This window comes from Vombatus ursinus, unplaced genomic scaffold, assembly GCF_900497805.2.
Source record: "Vombatus ursinus unplaced genomic scaffold, bare-nosed wombat genome assembly UNPS02014811.1, whole genome shotgun sequence".
NCBI lineage: Eukaryota > Metazoa > Chordata > Mammalia > Diprotodontia > Vombatidae > Vombatus > Vombatus ursinus.
Window position 1 is genome coordinate 8,006,966 of NW_020954589.1, and position 19,951 is coordinate 8,026,916.

The 19,951-nt window shown below is 40.8% G+C and overlaps 1 protein-coding gene across 1 annotated transcript; it reads right to left on the reverse strand.

The window, feature by feature from the left end:
* Positions 1-13,554: 13,554 nt before the first annotated feature.
* On the reverse strand, positions 13,555-18,941 carry LOC114053377 (DLA class II histocompatibility antigen, DR-1 beta chain-like). Its single transcript, XM_027876369.1, has 6 exons — positions 18,741-18,941; positions 16,042-16,308; positions 15,362-15,637; positions 14,658-14,768; positions 14,160-14,183; positions 13,555-13,661 (listed from the first exon to the last, which is right to left on the reverse strand). The coding sequence occupies exons 1-6, from the start codon at positions 18,838-18,840 to the stop codon at positions 13,648-13,650; spliced, it is 792 nt and encodes a 263-aa protein (XP_027732170.1). The 5' UTR covers positions 18,841-18,941; the 3' UTR covers positions 13,555-13,647.
* Positions 18,942-19,951: the final 1,010 nt, after the last annotated feature.

A 19,951-nucleotide genomic window follows, 5' to 3' on the forward strand; every position in this document is an offset into this window, starting at 1 on the left:
CCTTTCCTGTCTACATTCCAGATTGTCTTGGGCTAGAAATTTGTTTTACTCTGTCTTTTTGTGGGTTCTCTTGCTCTAGAATTTCTTTAGAGTCAATTTTTACAGGTATTTGGAGGGGTTTGGGGGAGAGCTCAAGCAAGTCACTGCTTTTTCTCTGCCATCTTGGCTCCGCAAGACTCTGTTGCTTTATCCATACTTGGATCTGGGCCCCAGTTTTGGGTGGCAGTCCCAGGGCAAGGAAGAGCACTAGCATAGCAGAGCTTGGGACAGCAGTAGAGGGGGGACCTTCCTCACAGTTCCAGGGCAGAAAAGAGTGCTTGTGGTCACTTACAGACCAGAGAATAGGCCAGGAGAGGAGTAAACACTTCTCCTTAGAGCATACCACCTTGAAAGGACTAAAAGCTTACAGGTACCCTAGAAGTATCTCTGAAAACAGCTACACAAAACCCCTGAAGCTTGGGACAGTTCACTATCCACACTGGAAGCATAGCTCTCCCTTAACAAAGAGTTAAAAAGTCAAGTAATAAACTGGGGAATGAGCAAACAATGGGAAAAAATTCAGACTATAGAAACTTACTTTGGTGACAAAGCAGATCAAAACATACAACCAGAAAAAGACAACAAAGTCAAAGCATGTACATCCAAAGCCCCTATGAAAAATACGAATTGGTCTCAGGCCATAGAAGAGCTCAAAAAGGATTTTGAAAATCAAATAAGAGAAGTAGAGGAAACATTGGGAAGAGAAATGAGAGTGATGCAAGATAATCATGAAAAACAAGGCAACAGCTTGCTAAAAGAGATTCAAAAAAATACTGAAGAAAATAACACCTTAAAAAAATAGCCTAACCCAAATGGCAAAAGAGTTCCAAAAAGCCAATGAGGACAATAATGCCTTAAAAAGCAGAATTGGCCAAATGGAAAAGAAGGTCCAAAAGCTCACTGAAGAAAATACTTCCTTAAAAATTAGAATGGAGCAATTGGAAGCTAATGACTCTTTGAGACATCAAGAAATTATAAAATAAAATCAAAAGAATTTAAAAATAGAAGATAATGTGAACTAACTCATTGGATAAACAACTGTTTACTATATTTTTAGTATACTCTAAGGACAAAATCATGATAGGGAATTGATTAAGGTCAGATATTCTGTAATTAATTCCAATCTGCTAACTGTTTGGTGGTGAGGAAGCTTTATGATTGGTTGTATTGTTGAAAGTGGGATGCATTCAAAAGTCTCTAGTCACCCAGGTCCTGTCCCCCATACCACTATCTGTCTTTCCTCTCTTTCTTGCCTTGCTCCTATTCCAAAGAGAAACAACAAGGCAGGGGGGAAAGTTTTGGGCCTTTTTATACCAAGGATATTATGTGACCTGTGGATACTGGGCTTGGTTCCTTGATTTTGTGTTTCTTCTTTTGTGTTTTAAGTGAAGGAGATAAAAAAGGATATGACTATATGGACTTTGAAAGGTCAAGAGAATGGGCCATCAGTGTCCAGTAGCCAGAGTCCATGCTGGAGTTTGCATGTCAGCCAGAATATATAACTAGAAAAAGGTTATGAGGAAACACCTTTGGAAATTAACCAAGAAGTAGCAGAAATGGACATTCATCCATCCATCAACCAAGTCACATTTGGAATTGAACTTGGTGAGATAAATACTATGCAATTCTAAGCCAACTCTTCCAAGGGACTGAGGAGTTATTAGGGAACATGAACCCTACAGGCTTTGAGGGTACTTTGTGTGTATGTGTGTGCATGTGTGTGTCCATGTGTGTGTATGTGTGTGTGTTTGGGGGGAAAATATTTGTACTTCTGTTCTATCACTCTAATGTAAATGTCCTTTTGAAACAGCTAATTAATGATCATTGATGAAAAGAGAAAAAACTAGGGTATTAATTAAGCTAGGAAAGGAAAAAAACACTGAGAAACATCATTGAAATTATATTACTTTTCATTTCCACATAAACACTGTTCAACTTCAAATTGCACAGTTCCCCTTCAAATACAACTAGCAACCTACAGTAGAGCTCAAAGGTGTTATGATCTTACCCTGAGGGAGGTTGACATTGGTCAGTTAACCCCATCATTATTTAATACGCACTAACTCAACTTTCACCAAATTGTTGAATAATGTACTAAATAATCACTGGACTGCATTAACTTGGAGTAAATGTGTTGTATCAGTCTTGATTTTGTTGAATTTTATTTGAATGTTGTTTGCATTGATAAAAGTGATGAGTAAGATATTTATGTGGAAATTATACTAGAAATGTGCAAAAATGTTGACCCTTGTTTTGATTGTCCCAGCCTCTACGCTAGAGGTCTCATACTCTAAAATGAAAGCAAACCCTATAGTTTGGAAAACTGCTCTACCTTACTTTAAAACTCTGCTCAAGATCTTGTCTTAAATGAAGCTTTTCTGATGCCCCCAGCTGCTAGTGCCCCCTGCCATGTACTGAAATTGTCCTGTATTTCTTTCATACATATTTGGATTTAATTGATATGTGTATGCCATAAGTAGCAATCAGGAACCCTGCCCCACCACAATGTGTTCTATTTAGAGTACTCCCCATTGATACAAGAACGAAGCTGAGCTGGGCCTTCCTTGCCACTGAAAGGGACATATGTTCAACACTAAAGGACTTTACAATGATATAGCTATCTCCTTAATGTCATCAGAGGGACAGGCTGCCTCAAAGAAGATTGACCACTGAGTCAGGAAAAGCAGCCCACCTAGAAGAATGGAAAAGAAAGGATTGTACTGTCAGACATTCTCTCTTCCCATTAGAAAACATGCAGGGACTCTTTTAAGCCTCTCTTTTGGACTTCCCATGGTAATGGCTGCTTTCACATGAGAGAAGACAGATGAGTTGCCTGGGTGCCAGGGGCTGAATGGGGGTTGGACCTCCTAGCAGCCTCTGCTCCTGTGTTTCTTTGTCTAAGCAGAGGTAGGGGAAAGGTAGAGCCAAGATGGCAGAGTAAAGGCAGGGATTGCCTGAGTGCTTCCCCAACCCCTCCAAATACCTTTAAATAATGACTCTGAACAAATTCTAGAGAAGCAGAACCCACAAAAAGATAGAGCAAAACAATTTTCCAGCCCAATATGACTTAGAAAGTTGGCAGGAAAGGTCTGTTCCAGCAGGGTAAGAGAGGAGCACAGTCCAGTGAAGGTGCCTGCACAGACCAGGCCCCAGCAAACCAGGAGCAGTCCTTGGGAGTGACTGAATCAGGAGGAGCAGTGGTAGTAAGGGGATCAGAAAATGGGACAGAAAGAGATTTACAGGGGACCCTTTGCTGGCACCTGGGTGGAGGACTCTGATACATTGCTTATACTTAGATCTGGGTCCAAGTCCTGTGTCTTAATCCCAGTGGGAGGAAGAGAACTAGCACAGCAGAGCTTATAGCAGCAGGGGAGCAGGTACCTTTGTCACACTTCCAGGGTTGAAAAGAGTACTTGTGGTTGCTCACAAAACAGTGCACAGTACAGTAAACACACCTTTCCCTAGCTCATACCACCTTGGAAGAGACAAAAAACTTATAAGTCCCCAGAATGACCTCTGAGTAGAAAATGAATAAACAACAGAAAAAAAAAATCTGACCATAGAAAGTTACTATAATGACAAGGAAAATCAAAATACACTCAGAAGAAGACAACAAAATCAAAGTTCTTGAACCCAAAGCCTCAAAGAAAAATATGAATTGGTCTTGGGCCATGGAAGGGCTCAAAGGGGATTTAAAAATCAAGTAAGAGAGGCAGAGGAAAATTGGGAAGAGAAATGAGAATGATGCAAGAAAATCATGAAAAACAAGTCAACAGTTTCATAAAGGAGGCATAAAAATAACATCTTAAAAAACAGAATATGCCAAAAGGTAAAAGAGGCACAAAAATTCAAGGAAGAGAAGAATGCCTTGAAAAGTGGAATTGGCCTGATGGAAAAAGATATACAAAAATTCAATGAAGAGAAGAACTCCTTAAACAGTAGAATTGGCCAAATGGGGAAAGTAGTGCAAAAGCTCACTTAAGAAAATAATTCCTTGAGCAAAAAATAGTTTGCCTGTCAGGTCTATGGAGAAGGGAAGAATTTATGACCAAATAAGGGATAGAGAACACTATGAAATGCAAAATGGATGATTTTGATTACATTAAATTGAAATTTTTTTTTGCACAAACAAAGCCACAGCAACCAAGATTAGAAGGGAAGTAGAAAGCTGGGAAAAGTTTTTTTCACAAACAGTGTCTCTGAAAAAGGCCTCATTTCTAAAGTACATAGAGAACTGAGTCAAATTTATAAGAATACAAGTCATTCCCCCAGTTGATAAATGGTAAAGGATATGAACAGGCAGTTTTCAGAAGAAGAAATTAAAGCTATCTATAGTCATACGAAAAAATGTTCTAAATCTTTATTGATTAGAGAAAGTCAAATCAAAATGATTCTGAGATACCACATCACACCTATCAGATTGATTAACATGACAAAACAGGAAAATTATAAATGTTGGAGAAGATGAAGGAAAATTGGAACACTAATGCATTATTGGTGGAGTTGTGAACTGATCCAACTATTTTGGAGAGCAATTTGGAACTATGTCCAAAGGGCTATAAAATTGTGCATACCCTTTGATCCAGCAATACCACTTCTAGGTTGTATCCCAAAGAGGTCATAAAAATGGGAAAAGCACCCACATGTACAAAAATATTTATAGCGCTCTTTTTGTGGTGGCCAAGAATTGGAAATTGAGGGGTGCCCATCAACTGGAGAATGGCTGAACAAGTTGTGGCATATGAACGTAATGGAATACTATTGTGCTGTATGAAATGATGTGTAGGCAGATTTCAGAAAAACCTGGAAAGAGTTACATGAACTGATGCTGAGTGGAGTGAGTAGAGCCAGGAAAACATTGTACGCAGTAACAGTCACATTGTGCGATGACTGACTTTGATAGACTTAGCTCTTCTCAGCAATGCAAGGACCTAAGATAACTCCAAAAACCTCACAATGGAAAATGCTATCCACATCCAGAGAAAGAACTTTGGAGTCTGAATGCAGATGAAAGCATATTATTTGGTCTCCTTTTCTTTTGTTGTTTTATTTTATTTCTTCTTTCTTGTGGCTTCTCCCATTACTTCTAATTCTTCTTTACCTCATGACTAATGTGAAAATATGTTTAATATGAATGTATAAGTAGAGTTTATATCAGATTGCACACCATCTTGGGGAAGGGGGAGGAGGAGGGGGAGAAAATTTAAAACTCAAAATCTCATGGAAGTGAATGTTAAAAACTAAAAATAAATAAATAAATAATTTTTTTAAAAAGAAAATAATTCCTCAGAAGTTAGAATTGGGCAAGTGGAAGTTAATGACTTTACTAACATCAAGAAACAACCAAACAAAATCAAAAGAATGAAGAAATCAAAGACAATGTGAAATATCTCATTGGAAAAAACAAGTGACCTGGAAAATAGACCCAGGAAAGATAACTTAAGAATTATTGGACTACCTGAAGGTTATGATCAAAAAAAGAGCCTAGACATCATCTTTCAAGAAATTATCAAGGAAACAGCCCTGATATTTCTAGAATCAGACAGTAAAATAGAAATTGAAAGAATTTACCAATCACCTCCTGAAAGAGATCCCAAAATGAAAACTCACAGGAATATTATAGCCAAATTCCAGACCTCCAAGGTCAAGGAGAAAATACTGTAAGCAGCCAAAAAGAAACAATTCAATTATCATGGAGCCACAGTCAGGATAACACAAGGTTTAGTGGCTTCTGCATTAAAAGTATAGAGGGCTTGAAATATGATATTCTGGAGGGGCAAAGGGACTAGGATTACAACCAGGAATCAACTACTCAGCAAAACTGAGTATAAGCCTTCATGGGAAAAAAGAAACATTCAGTGAAATAGAAGTCTTTCAAGTATTCTTCGTGAAAAGACCAGAGCTGAATAGAAAATATGAGTTTTAAATACAAGATGCAAAAGAAGCATAAAAAGTTAAACAGGGAAGAGAAATCATAAAGGAATCAGATAAGGTTAAACTGTTTATATTCCTACATGGCAAAATGATATTTATAACTTCTAAAAACATTCTCATTATTAGGGCAATTAGAAGGAGTATATGTAGACAGAAAGGAAAAGTGTGAGTTAAATGTGATGGTATGATTATTTAAAAAAATTAAGGGTTAAGAAAGAAGAATGCACTGGGAAAAGGGGAAAGGGAGAGGTAGAATAGGACAAATTATCAGACATAAATGAAGCCTGAGAGATTTTACAGAGGAGGGGAAAATGGATGAAGCAGGGAAGGGAGCACATGAAACTTATTCTCATCAGAATTGGCTCAAAGAGGGAATAATATATACACCCAGTTGGGTGCAGAAATCTATCTCACCATACAGGAAAGCAGGAAGGGAAGGGGATATGAGAATAGGGGTAGGGTTTGTGTGTGGATCTGAGAGAAGGGAAGGCAGTTTGGGGGAGGTAAAAGTCAGAAGCAAAACACTTTTCAGAATAGAAAGGGTAAAAAGAAGAGATAGTGAAAGTAGGATAAAAGCGGGAAAATAGGAGGGAGGGAAATACATAGTTGGTAATTATTACTGTGAAAAAAATTTTACAATGAGTTTTTCTGATAAAAATTTCATTTCTCTAACATATAGAAAACTAAGTCAAATTTATAGAAGTAAGAGCCATTCCTTAATTGATAAATGGTCAGAGGATATGAACAGGCAGTTTTCAGAAAAAGTAATCAAAGCTATCTATAGTCATATAAAAATGCTTGAAATCACTATTGATGAGAGAAATGCAAATTAAAACTACTCTAAGTTACTACCTCATACCTGTCAGATTGGCTAATATGACAGAAAAGAAAAAATTACAAATATTGGAGGGGGTATGGGAAAATTAAAACACTAATGTACTATTGATGAAGTTGTACACTGATTCAACCATTTTGGAGAGCAATTTGGACCTATGCGCAAAGGGCTATACAACTATGCATACCCTTTGACCTAGCAATACCCTTACTAGGACTGTATCCCAAATAGATAAAAAAACAAAAAGTAAAAGGACCTACATGTACAAAAATATTTATAGCAGCTCTTTTAGTGGTGGCAAATTGAGGGGATGGCCATCAATTGGGGAATGGTTGAACAAGTTGTTGGATATGATTGTGATGGAATACTATTGTGCTTTAAAAAATGATGAGCAGGACGCTCTCAGAAAAACATGGAAAACTTACATGAACTGATGCAAAGTGAAATGAACAGAACAGTAGAACATTATGCATAGTAAAAATAATATTTTATAATGATTTATAATGAACAACTTAGCTATTCTTAGCAATACAATGATCCAAGACAATTCTATAGGACTTATGAAAGGTGCTATCTCCAGAGAAAGAACTGGTAGAGCCTGAAAGCAGATCAAAGATATATTTTCTATACTTTATTTTTTCTTGTTTTTTTGGGGGGGGGGAATCTGTTTTCTTTCACAGAATGACTTACATGGAATTATGTTTTGCATGACTATGTATAACCTATGTCAAACTGTTTGTCTTCTCAGTGGGAGTGGAGAGGGAGGGAGAGAATTTGGAACTTAAAATTTGAAAAAAAAAGAATTTCAAAATTGTTTTTACATGTAATTGAGAAAAAAATAAAACATCAAATAGTAATAAACAAAGGCAGGATGTACTTTTGTGGAGGGGACACCTGGTATAGAAGTGAGCAGAGATGCCAATGAGTACCTGCTTATATGAGGTTTAAACATGTTTGGAAGTTTGCATGCAAAATAACAGAAGTCATGTTTTCTGAAAGCCATAAAATGTCTTTATAGAACAAAACATTTATATTTAATATATCTGATTATGCTCAAATGTTATGTCAGTTAGAAAGTAGTATAAAGACCAGAGAAACTAGCTGTTTCAATTTCCCCTTCAGAAGTCCTGACCAATATATCCTTTCCAGTGCTTGGAACTTTGACAAAGGCTTTGGGGGGCATGCCCTCTCACACCAGGAGCTGCTGCCATTGGAGACCAGCTCCCCATTTGGGACTTCTCACAGCCTGCCTTCTTCAGTAACAATAGGGTCAGGTTGTGTGCTTGGCTTTCTTAACAAATGTCTTTCATGACTGAAACTTTGGTTTTTGCCAATAATTTATACTTTATTTCCAAATCATAAAAATAGAAGCAAGCCCATGACCTCAGCAGGTCTAGAGCTGCTGTGTTCCTGTGTCAGTTCTGACTGCACCTTTGGAGGAGGCCTCTGGAAAACATTTAACTTTTCCTGGAGAAGTTGATCAGCCATCCTCGAGATGAGTGGTCAGACCCTAGCAGGGCTTGCCTGGCGACATGGGCCTTAAAGGAGTTGTTTAGTTGTGCAATTAGGAGTCTTTGTGTTGTAATCATTTATTTTGTGTGAAGGAAACCATTTCATGTCCTATATCAGATCAACATTATACATAGAATATCATATTTCACTGCATAATAATCACAGATTTTATGTCAAATTTTTGGGATGTGACCATTATGGGAAGCTTTGAAATTGTGCTGGTATTACTTAAAAATCATTTATTACTGTCTTTGGTGCAACGTTAGGATGCATGGAATACTTGTGAATATAGGTTAAAATTGAATACTCATGGTAGCTTCACTTGCCTGCCTGCTTCCCTTGCGCCTATGGCTCTTCATTGGGTTGAGTGACAACACCATTAGTGTACTGCAGTGCTCTAAACAAACCATTCAAGTCAGCTTTTGGAAATATACTGACAATGTGCCTGCTCTGAGAATTCTAGGCTTGTGGCTTGCAACTCATGAGAAATAAATGCATATCCATATGCCACAGGTGAATACAGTGCTGCTCTGTTTACCTTTTAAGTTGCATGATGAATAGAATTATACTATGTGATGATTAAGCAATGAAAGGTTATAAACCAATTTTTGGACTACAAAAACAAAAACAAAGTGCGACATCATGCAGTGGAGATGATTATGCAGTGAAATACAGTACTTCCTGCTCTTTTAAGAGGAGACCCTTGACTTATGTAAAATCTAAGTTTGAAGTAATTTTCCTTTGGGCTCCATAATGGAGCTTAGAGCCAGGGCAGCAAAGACCGTGACCCCTTCTTTCAAGGCTGCACTCCCCCAGAACTATACCCAGTACCTGAGGCAGCCCAGAGTAGAGGGGCCCCTTCCTGGGAAAGGGCATCCCTTGGCCTCTGCCCCAGCTCAGGTCTGTTGTTACTTCATAATGTTGTTTCCTAGAAAAATTAGAAGTTTCTTCAGGGCAGGAATTGCTTGATTTATTTATTTATTTTATCTCCAGCAACTAGCACAGCACATGGAACACAGCTTGTATTTAATAAATGTTTTTTGATTAATTTATAGCCTGGTTCTGTGAAAATCTACATCCTTTCACAACAGTTGAAAGAAACGGGGGCACAGAATGCCCAGGACTGGACAAAACACTCATTGCAGTGACTTTCCTGAATGCTTTACAATAGTAGGCTCTTAATAATTTTGCTGAAATTGAAGGAATTAGAGTAGGCAACGAGGAAACAAAACCATCACTCTTAGCAGATGATATGATGTTATACTTAGAGAATCCTAGAGAATCAACTAAAAACTACTTGAAATAATTAATAACTTTAGCAAAGTTGTAGGATAGAAAATAAATCTACATAAATCATTGGCATTTCCATATATTACTAACAAAACCCAGCAACAAGAGATAAAAAGAGAAATTCCATTTAAAATAAATGTAGACAATATAAATTATTTGGGAGTCTGCCGCCAAGACAAACCCAGGAACTGTATGAACACAATTACAAAATACTTTTCACACAAATAAAGTCAGAGCTAAATAATTGGAAAAATTGGAATTGCTCATGGGTAGGCTGAGTTAATATAATAAAAATGACAATTCTACCTAATTAATTTACTTATTCAATACCATACCAATCAAACTGCCAAAAATTATTTATAGGAACTAGAAAAAAATAATAACAAAATTCATCTAGAAGAAAAAATGGTCCAGAATATCAAAGGAACTAATGGAAAAAAATGCAAAGGAAGATAGCCTAGCTGTAGCAGATCTAAAAAATCATCAAAACTAGCTGGTACTGGCTAAGAAACAGAGCAATGGATCAGTGGAATAGGTTAGGTATATAAGACACATTAATCAATAACTATTAGTAGACTCCAGCTTCTGGGATAGGAAATCGCTATTTGACAAACACTGCTGGGAAAACTGGAAAATAGTATGGCAGAAACTAGGTTTAGGTCAACATCTTAACACCACATACCAAGATAAGGTCAAAATGGTTATGTGGTTTAGACATAAAGGGTGATGCCATAAGCAAATTAGGAGAGCAAGCAAGAATTTATCTGTTAGATTTATGGAGAACAGAAGAATTCATGACCAAACAGGAGATAGAGAACATTATGAAACGCCAAATGGATAGTTTTGATTACATTAAATTAAAAAATTTATTATATTAAATTAAAAGGCCAATGTAATCAAGATGAGAACGAAAGCAGAAAGCTGGGAAACAATTTTTACTGCCAGTGTATATGATAAAAGCCTCATAAAGAGAACTGAATCAAATTTATAAGAATAAAAGTCATTCCCCAATTGATAAATGGTCAAAGGATATGAATATGCAGTTTTTAGATGAAGAAATCAAAGCTATATATAAATGAAGAAGGGCTCTAAATCACTATTGACTAGAGAAATGCAAATTAAAATAACTCTAAGGTACCATCTCACACCTATCTGATTGGCTAACATGACACAAAAGGGAAATGATAAATGTTGGAGAAGAAATATGGGGAAATTAGAACATTAATGCATTGATGGTGGAGTTGTGAACTGATCCAACCATTCTGGAGAGTAATTTGGAAATATGCCCAAAGGGCTATAAAACTGCATACTCTTTGATCCAGGAATACGATTACTAGGTCTGTATCCCAAAGATACCATAAAAATGGAAAAGGACCTACACATACAAAAATGTTTATAGCAGTTCTTTTTGTGGTGACAAAGAATTGGAAACTGAGGGCATGCCCATCAATTGGAGAATGGCTGAATACTATTGTGCTATAAGAAAGGATGAGCAGGCAGATTTCAGAAAAAACCTGGAAAGACTTACAATGAAATGCTGCTGAGTGAAATGAGCAGAACCAGGAGAACATTGTACACAGTAACAGCAACATTGTGTGATGACCAACTTTGATAAATTTGGCTCTTCTCAGTAATACAATGATCTAAGACAATTCCAAAAGACTCATGATAAAAAATGCTCTCCACATCCAGAGAAAGAATTATGGAGTTTGAATGCAAATCAAAGCATACTATTTTCATTTTTTGTTGTATTTTCTTTCTTGTGTTTTTCCCTTTTTGTTCTGATTCTTCTTACACACCATGACTAATGTGGAGATATGTTTAGTATGATTATACATTTCTCAATTGAGAAATGGTTGAAGACATTGTGGTATATGAACGTAATGGAATACTATTGTGCTATAAGAAATGATGAACAGTCAGATTTCAGAAAATCCTGGACTTACATGAAATGATGCTGAGGGTAATGAGCAGAACCAGGAGAACATTATACACAGTAACAGCAACATTATGCGATATTCAACTTTGATAGACTTGACTCTACTTAGTGATACAACAATCTAATACAATTCCAAAAGATTCGTGATGGAAAATGCTATCCATATCTAGAGAAAGAATTATGGAGTCTGAATGCAGATCAAAACATGCTAATTTCACTTTTTTGTTGTATTTTCTTTCTTCTGGTTTTTCCCTTTTTGTTCTGATTCTTCTTACACACCATGACTAATGTGGAGATATGTTTAGTATGATTATACATGAATAACCTGTATCAGATTGCTTGCTGTCTTGGGAAGGGGAGAGGAGAGATAGGGAGGGAGAAAAAAGTTTGGAACTCAAAATCTTATAAAAGTGAATGTTGAAAACTATCTTTACATGTAATTGGAAAAAATAAAATACTGTTAAGTGAGAGGAAAAAAAAACAAAAAAATTATTTTGCTGAAATGAATTAATTTCCATAACTGCCAATAAGGTATTAACTTTTCAAGTAGATAAAATTTGGAGCATAAGGGTCAGTCCTAGCCAAAATGTAAAACTTGTTATTTGTTTTTAACTTGACCTGCACTGTTCAGTCACCTTTAGTAAGGGTATTTCTATGCTTAATTAAGGTTCATTTAAGATGGGTTAAAGTGAGAGATCTTTAGTGGTTTTCCATCACCTACTATTTACAAAATAAATGGCTAAACTACTGACAGTCAAGGCCTCTACAGTAAAGTGTCAATATCTGTGTCCCTTGATCATATACCACTTTTCAAAATTCTGTATTCTAATCAAATCTAATCAAATACCTCATTCTTTTTCCATCCACATGGAAGCCCATCAGTGTCTACACTGCTTTTTCTTGCTTGGAATAGATATCACCTTCCCTTCTCTCTGCTCCCTACCACCCAACCTCAACATATTCCCAAATGCATCTCTCTCTTCCTTCAATAATCCACCTCAGATGCTTCCTCCTCCATGAAGTTGGACCTAATCTCTCAGGTAAAAGTATCCCTTCTAGAAGGCAAAAACTGTCATTTTCCATATGAGAACCTCTAAGACCTTCCTAAGCTGACCTTAATAGTTGGTGCTTAATGTTGACTGAATTTGAATTAATTCTATCAGTAGGGGCAAAAGGCCTCAGTTGAGGGGAAGAAGGATTAAAGAGGAAGGAAAAAGACAGAAATTGAGCTAGCTGGTCAGAGAAAGATGGCTTACTGGTTTTACACATGAAATCATCTCAGTCCTAGAAGAATAGCTAAGGATCCTGGAAGCCTTGACCTGCAAATAGAGACTGAAACAGGGATGGTGAACCACCCTCAGTAGAAATAAAAATTTTAAACCAACTTAGGTTTACTCAGCCCTCCTACTAAGCTCTCCCCGTTTATGGCATCCCTCCAATTCCACAGAATAACAAGGGGAATGTGGACAGACATAGCAGGGAGCCCCTCTCTCACAAAATCCTTTCATTCCACTAAGAATTTTTAAGCACTGACTGTATACAAAGCACTATACCAGGAACCATGTAGGATACAAAAGACCAAGGCATGACCAGCTGCAGCTTGTGACACTTGAGGTGGGCCAGGTCTCAGTCCCAGGCTCTTTTTATCAGATGCCTCTTCCTTCCCTTTGCATAGAGCAGGGCCCCTTCCCAGCCCCTCCTCCTTATTTTTTTTTTAATATGACTCCTCCAGCAGTCCTAGGGGCACAATGAATGATACAGATGACACATTATTTATTAAGGAAGAAGAGAAGGGAAAAAATGGGGTTAATGCAGAAAGGGCAGCAGTGTAACTAAGAGCAAGTCTGTATGGGGACAGCAGAAGCAGACTTCCTTCTCCCTGATGCTCTGAACCAATAGAGGGTAGAAAACATCCAGAACAGAAGGTGGAAACTACAGGGTCTTTTGGGAGAAAGAGGATGGCAAATGGCTTCCAGGCACAGGAGAAAGCTGGCTCCAGGACAATGACTCAGCTGCTCCTCCCTCCTGGATGACTGGGGACCCTGCACAGGAGAGCAGGGATGGGAGGCACTCTCTTTGAAGGATGCAATCCAAAGGTTCACCTCAGCAGGCCTGCAGGGGGGAAGAGAGTCATTACAGGCTACAGACTCTTCCAGCAGCAGCTCTGCTTCTCCAAGTGGAGGGGAAGCCTGATGGTGCCTTGGAGGTAGAGTCCCCATTAACCCTTCCTGTGCCCTCAAATCACTACTCAAAGAGATTTACCCATTTTTCTTATTAAAACATAGATTTTTCCTCTTCTCCTGCCCCCTGGAATCCTGAGTGTCTCTGAAAACTCTGATCTCAAAAGCAAGGGATACTGCCTGAAGCAGGACTTCTGCTGAATCATGGGATATTGGGAGAATAGTCCTGGAAACTTCTTGTAGCAATAGGGTAAAATATCACCCATTCTCCCACTCCCCCTCCCATCCTAATGAGCTGTTGATGCTCCAGTTAGGGAGGAGAAGAGCCTAGTAAGGGACAGACAGAACCAAAGTCACACTCAATCCTACAGTCTGTGAGCTCAGGGATGGAGAATTATGACCCTTGGCCACAAAGGAAAAGGGCTATTACCTGCAGGCTGAGGCCCAGTGCGTCCTGAGGAGGCAGTGGAAGAAGGAGAAAGAGAAAAATACAAGGTCACAGTCATATCCTAGAAGTAAGGAGGATTTCTACCCTAGAGTTAGGATGCTCATCTACTCCCCCAACAAGAGGGATCCTAAACTTTAACCCCATTATGTCTGAGGAATTCTACTCATAACAAAAGAGAAGGGAAGTTCAGGGCTGTAAAAGCCTGAGATGTCTCCTCTCTTTGTCAGGCTCAGCATTTGGCTCTCACTCTATCCTTCAGGCACTGAATCCTCTTACTCCAGGTTGGCTTTGGTTTGGGAAATATTGATCCAAATGTCTTTCACCCCTTGGCTTTGCATGTGACCTCCTGGGATAAGTTCCCTCTATAGGATAAAGGGCAGGAGCTGGGGCCAAAGGCAGGGCCCCCGGCCCAGTGGAGATGGATGTTCCCCCATGGCCTGAGTTCTGTGGAGCCAAACCCTCTTCCTACATGCTCCTCACCTTTCTGGTTCTTCAGGTGGACGAACAGTCCTACACCTAGGAAGATGAGCCCCAGCACAAAGCCTCCAATTCCACTCAGCAATTTGCTCTGGGCAGAGTCAGACTGTGCCCCTGAAGAGAACATATCTTGGGGTCATCACTTATCAGTCCTCTCTATCCCACCCTCTCTACAGTGACCTAAAACTGCAGAGCCCACCTGGTTTGGGGGGCACTAAGAAATTGAGAGGTGAGGGGGAACAGAAGCCTGGATTCCTGCTCCAACTCCATTGAGTGAGAAATGAAAGGAAAAAGGCCAAGGGAGGTCAGAGTCGGGGGCAGGGAGACTGACTGCTTTTCTGAGGACATTTCCCATTTCTTGTTCCCAGAGACATATAAAGAGTGAATTGTCAGAAGTATAGATGATCTATCTTCTAGGGTAAGGGACAGTCAAGGGAATTCAGATCCCCAGGAGAGGATGGACAAAGATTCTGCAAGTTCCTCCTGTTGAGGAATGTGTTTCCAAAAAGCACCAGGGTTCTGTGGATGCTAGCTCGATGCTGCAGCCAGGAAGCTATGCTGGGACAGGACAGGATGCATATGATCCAGGGCACAGGAAGGGGGTCTATGAGAACATTCACTGAAGGACCTTCAGAGCTACAGAACTTCCTGTCCTGGGGTTTAAGGACAGGGCAGGCTGGGGACTGAGTAAGGGAGTTGGCTCTCACTCCATTCCACACTGATGGGGCTCTGTAGGCTGGCATGCTCCACACTGCAGGTGTAGACGTCTCTGCTCTGGGGAGTCATTTCCAACATGACCAGGGTCTGGTAGGTCCAGTCTCCATGTTGTATCAGACCCGTGGACACAATCCCAGCTGTTTCCTCCTGCCCGTTCTTGAGCCAGGTGACCTTGATCTTGCTTGGATAGAAGCCAGTGACAGAGCAGACCAGCAGGTGCTGCAGGGCCTCTGTCTTGGAGGGGGAGATGGTCACTCTGGGCTGGACTGAGAGGGAGAGAGACAAACTGTCAGCAGACAGAGAAGCTTTTTTTTCTAGAAACATTCCCTTCCTTCTGATGAGGGTCTCCCTGGCTGTCAGGCCCTGAAGGCCTCCCTGAGAGGTGTCCAGCACAGGGTCAGCGATGCTCTCCTTTGTCGGGGGAGGGGGTGTCAGGCCCTCCAAGCTCCCATCATCCCCATGGGACCCGGGAGCGCACAGGGTCCCCTCAGTCCTGGCTTTGGCAGCAGCCCCTTGGGGAGGTCCTCTAGGAGTAGGGGCGGGGATCCAGCCCCCTCTGGGTCAGCCCAGGACACACGTTCAGGTCTGGGGTCATGGGGCCCACCCTCCCTCGGTCCCGGCCTCGGAGGTCAGCTCTGGAGGTCAGGGAGTGAAGGTCGGGGTCACTCACCTCTTCTGTCCACCGTGAAGGCCTTCTCTATCCCGTAGTTGTGTCTGCACAGCGTGTCCACGCAGGCTCGTTGTTCCTCCAGGTAGTCCTGACTGTTCCAGTACTTAGCCCAGGTCTGCCCCGGCTCCCTCAAACCCACGAACTCCCCCACGTCGCTGTCGAAGCGGACAAATTCCTGATCATTGTAGATATATCTAAACACATGCCGCACCCGCTCCGTGCCGTTGGTGAAGTAACACTCAGCCTTCTGCTGATACACGAAATCCTCTGCGGACGGACCGGGGCAGCGTCAGCTGCCGGCAGACTGACCAGCGGCAGCCCCAGTGACCGGGCGAGGACCGCCGGCCTTCAGCGCCTCTCTGGTCAGCTGCATGGCCTCCCTCTCTGAGCCCTTTGCTCCCGGCTCCTCCTCCCTCCTCACAGCCCGGGGGAGGGGTCGCTGGTTCGGCCCATCCTGGGACAGGGAGGTCACGCCCCTGCCCCCCTCCCCCCTCTGCCCTGGAGGTTTGGGAGCCATCCTTGGGTCTGGAGGCTCAGAGAGGCAGCTGTCTCCCTACAAAGATGATCCCGGAAACGTGTAATAGCTTGTGGCTTCCTACTTCTGGCCCCACCCAAAACACACACACACGTGTACACACATTCACATAGACACAACCCTCACATAGAATCATCACAAGTGGAGAAGGTGAGAATGGGAAGTGAGGGGAGCCACAGAAAGTTCTATCTTAGAGGCACAGACACAACTAGGGCAAGAGAAGGGGCTGAGCTCCTTCCTCCTTCTGGGAAATCCCCTCATGATCCTCCTCCTGCCCCTCCCAGGCTATCAAGACCTCACTCTCTTCCAGGGCTTTCCTCCCACCTGAACCAAGCCCCCTGCCCCTGGAAAAAACCCCTACCCCCGTAATATGAGCAACCTGCCCCTATTTCCCAGTACAACTGCAGGGGTCAACATATGTCCTTCACACTGACACAATTGTCCTACCCCAACTGTTTCTGGTCTACTTGAAAAAATTCCTACTTATCACCCCAACATCAGGTTCATTTAGTCCAATGCCACACTTTTAAACAGGAAGGAACTGAGGAACAGCCTGCTGAAATGACTTACCCAGGGACACTAGGCTAGTAAGTATCACAGCTGGGGGTGCAACACAGGTCCTCTGATTGCAGACTCAGTTATCTTTTCCACAAAACCACTTTGCTTAATAACTTCCAGTCCATATCCCACATTGGTAGAAAAATAGATGAAGGGTTTAAACAAGAAAAATAAGCTAAGTTCAAGGAACGTCATGGTCAATGAGCAACTAGTGTAATCTAGGGCAGGCAAGAAAGAAGTCTAGTGCTGAAGAAAAGGTGCTTTCAACCCAGAGTGACATTGTTAAGTTGCTACAAGTTCCTACTAACATTTTTAAGTCCTGGAAATGCAAAAACAGCCCACGGAACCTGTTCATTTCATCGTTACAGTCCAAAATGGGGAGAAAGACATCTAGATAACAACAACAGTAATAAAAAGAAAAAGGAGTCAGTCAAAGAGGAGGAATGGACAAATTGGTAAGAGAAATTTGAAGAGACTCCCTTCATTTGCCTCAAAGTTGAGATTTTAGGGGTAGAGTGGGCTGGGCTGAAATATTTGGAAGAAGAGGCCAAGATTGATTGGAAACCAGGAATCTTGGAGAAATTCCCTAGTGCCAACATGCTATGTTCCAGAGCCCTGGACAGGTCTGTTCCTTCCTCCCTGCACCCCAGTTTCTTTTCAAAGTCCCCCCATCTCACTTAGATTGCAGCTATGTCACTCCTCTGTGACCAGACAGAACAACTAAGGTAAGGAACTAGGACTCACATAGACAGAAAGAGAACTGGCAAGGGGATCTTCACACTCATCTTTGGCCTCCCCTAACCTGGTAGTACCAGGATGCTCCAGGTACGAGGACAATGAGCATAGAGTGATTCCCCATTAGATGTATTCAAAAGACAATTATATGAGGGAATCTGAGGAAAGAGAGAACACCATAAGCTGGAGACATCAAGGAAGTTTTCATGGAGGATGAATCATTTGAATTGTTCCTTGAAAGAAGTGAAGGCTCAGAAGGCAGAGATGAGGAGGGAGTACATTTTAAGGATTGAGGAGCAGCTTATGCAAATACCTGGAGCAGAGAGATGAGAGTTAAATTCTGGGGAAAGCTGGTTGAATAGTTCAAGTGGAATAAGAAGTGATCAAAGGAGGGTAAAATGAACTGGAGAGTTGGGTTGGGCTTTAAATGTCAGACTGAGGAATTGGGAATTGATTCTAGAGACAAAGGGAAGAGACAGAAGGTTTGTGAGAAGACTAGGAATATTTGCATTGGTGTGAACAATGAATCGAGGAGAGAAATCAGCAGAACAGGGCTGACCTGAGCATTGAGAAACCCACATTTGATGTAGTGCAGGTGACAGATGAATTTTCTCAAAGAAACCTCCTCAGTCCTCAAACAGTCCCCTCAGTCCCACTATCTTGCTCATGGCCACAGAAACACATGGTCTTGGTGTCTTTGGAACTCTGACGTAGCTCCCTGCTCCACCATCTACCCCAGATGATCACCTTGTTTCTTTTCTGGGGAAGGAGCAGTACTGTCTCACCAGTGGCCTCTATTCCATAATAGGAGAAATTTTCCACCCTCTTATTGCGAGGCCAAGGACACAGGGAGCAGTATTACTGCACTTACCTGGGATGTCCCTGGCCCAAGATGCAGGTAGACTCAACACCATTGATGTCATTAACAGACCAGTCTTCCAGCAGCCAGCAGAGATCCAAACATCAACCATGTCAGAGATGAGCAGGAGTCGAGGCAATGAGCAAACAGCAGGATGGAGGGCCTCTAAGCCAATCAATAGGACTTAGCACCTCACTCGTTGGAGAAAAAGACCTGGCTGGTATCTTTAACTCCCCTAACATTGACAAGTGACTAAAAGAGGAACCAATAAGCTTTAAAGGCTGAGATGTGTCATCTGTCTCCAAGCAGCAAGTTGATGTGAAGGGCCTGCTAGTTCACTTTTCTTGGCAGAAGAAACAAGTGCCCTTGATCTAAACCCTTATAGCCTCAGAAATGAATTTGCTTCTTTTGTCCCTTGCTTTGCTCATATCTTCAGCCTCTCCTCTTTTGTCTTTAAAAGGCATCCCATTAGAATGTGAATTCTGGGAGAGCATAATTGTATCTCCAGCCCTTAACACAATGTTTTGCACATAGTAAGAGGTTACTTAAGTTCTTTATTCATTCTTTAAAAAATATAGATTTATGAAAATAATGTTTTACATCACTTAATGCTTTCAGATTACAAGTTGTTTCTCTTATAGTAACATCACAACAATTCAATAGTACTAGGAGAATTTTAGCATAGGTATTCCATATATAGCAGATGAGACATTGGTTCAAAATTTGGGAATCATAGATCTTTTTGAACTCTCATCTGTCTGGGATTTCTCTTCTTGACTATCTATCTGTATGACTTTAATCTGTCACCCTGGGTCCCTGAGACACTTTGGTCTAGACACAGAGCTGGTTTTACTCTCTGTTTTTACCTGGTAGAAGCTCTGTTAGCTTATGTTCATCTGCGGTTAAGGAGAACAGAAACAGGACAATTGTCTTAGGTAGTCAAATATAGATGGGTATAAATGAATAATGAAATGTGGTTGCAGATGTCTCTAGATGCTCACATCTGATTGATAGTAAGTTTCTGAGGCTCCCTCAAGAACAATTTAGAAAATCCTTATCCAAGAAAGGAAACACCCTCATGAAATATTGAAACATCTACTTCCATGTTAGTGACTTGACATCTTTGAAATGTCATCTTACTGAGAAACAAAGGTAAATACACAAAGGAACAAAAAGTGAAAAAGCATTACTTATGAGCTAGATGGAGTTGCAAGTCTTCAAAA

Coding starts and splice junctions, on each gene's coding strand:
- LOC114053377 (XM_027876369.1), bottom strand. CDS start 18,840: ATGGTTGATGTTTGGATCTCTGCTGGCTGCTGGAAGACTGGTCTGTTA. Junction 16,309..18,740: donor TTGGGCCAGGGACATCCCAG/GTAAGTGCAGTA, acceptor GTCCGTCCGCAG/AGGATTTCGTGTATCAGCAG. Junction 15,638..16,041: donor CTTCACGGTGGACAGAAGAG/GTGAGTGACCCC, acceptor TCTCCCTCTCAG/TCCAGCCCAGAGTGACCATC.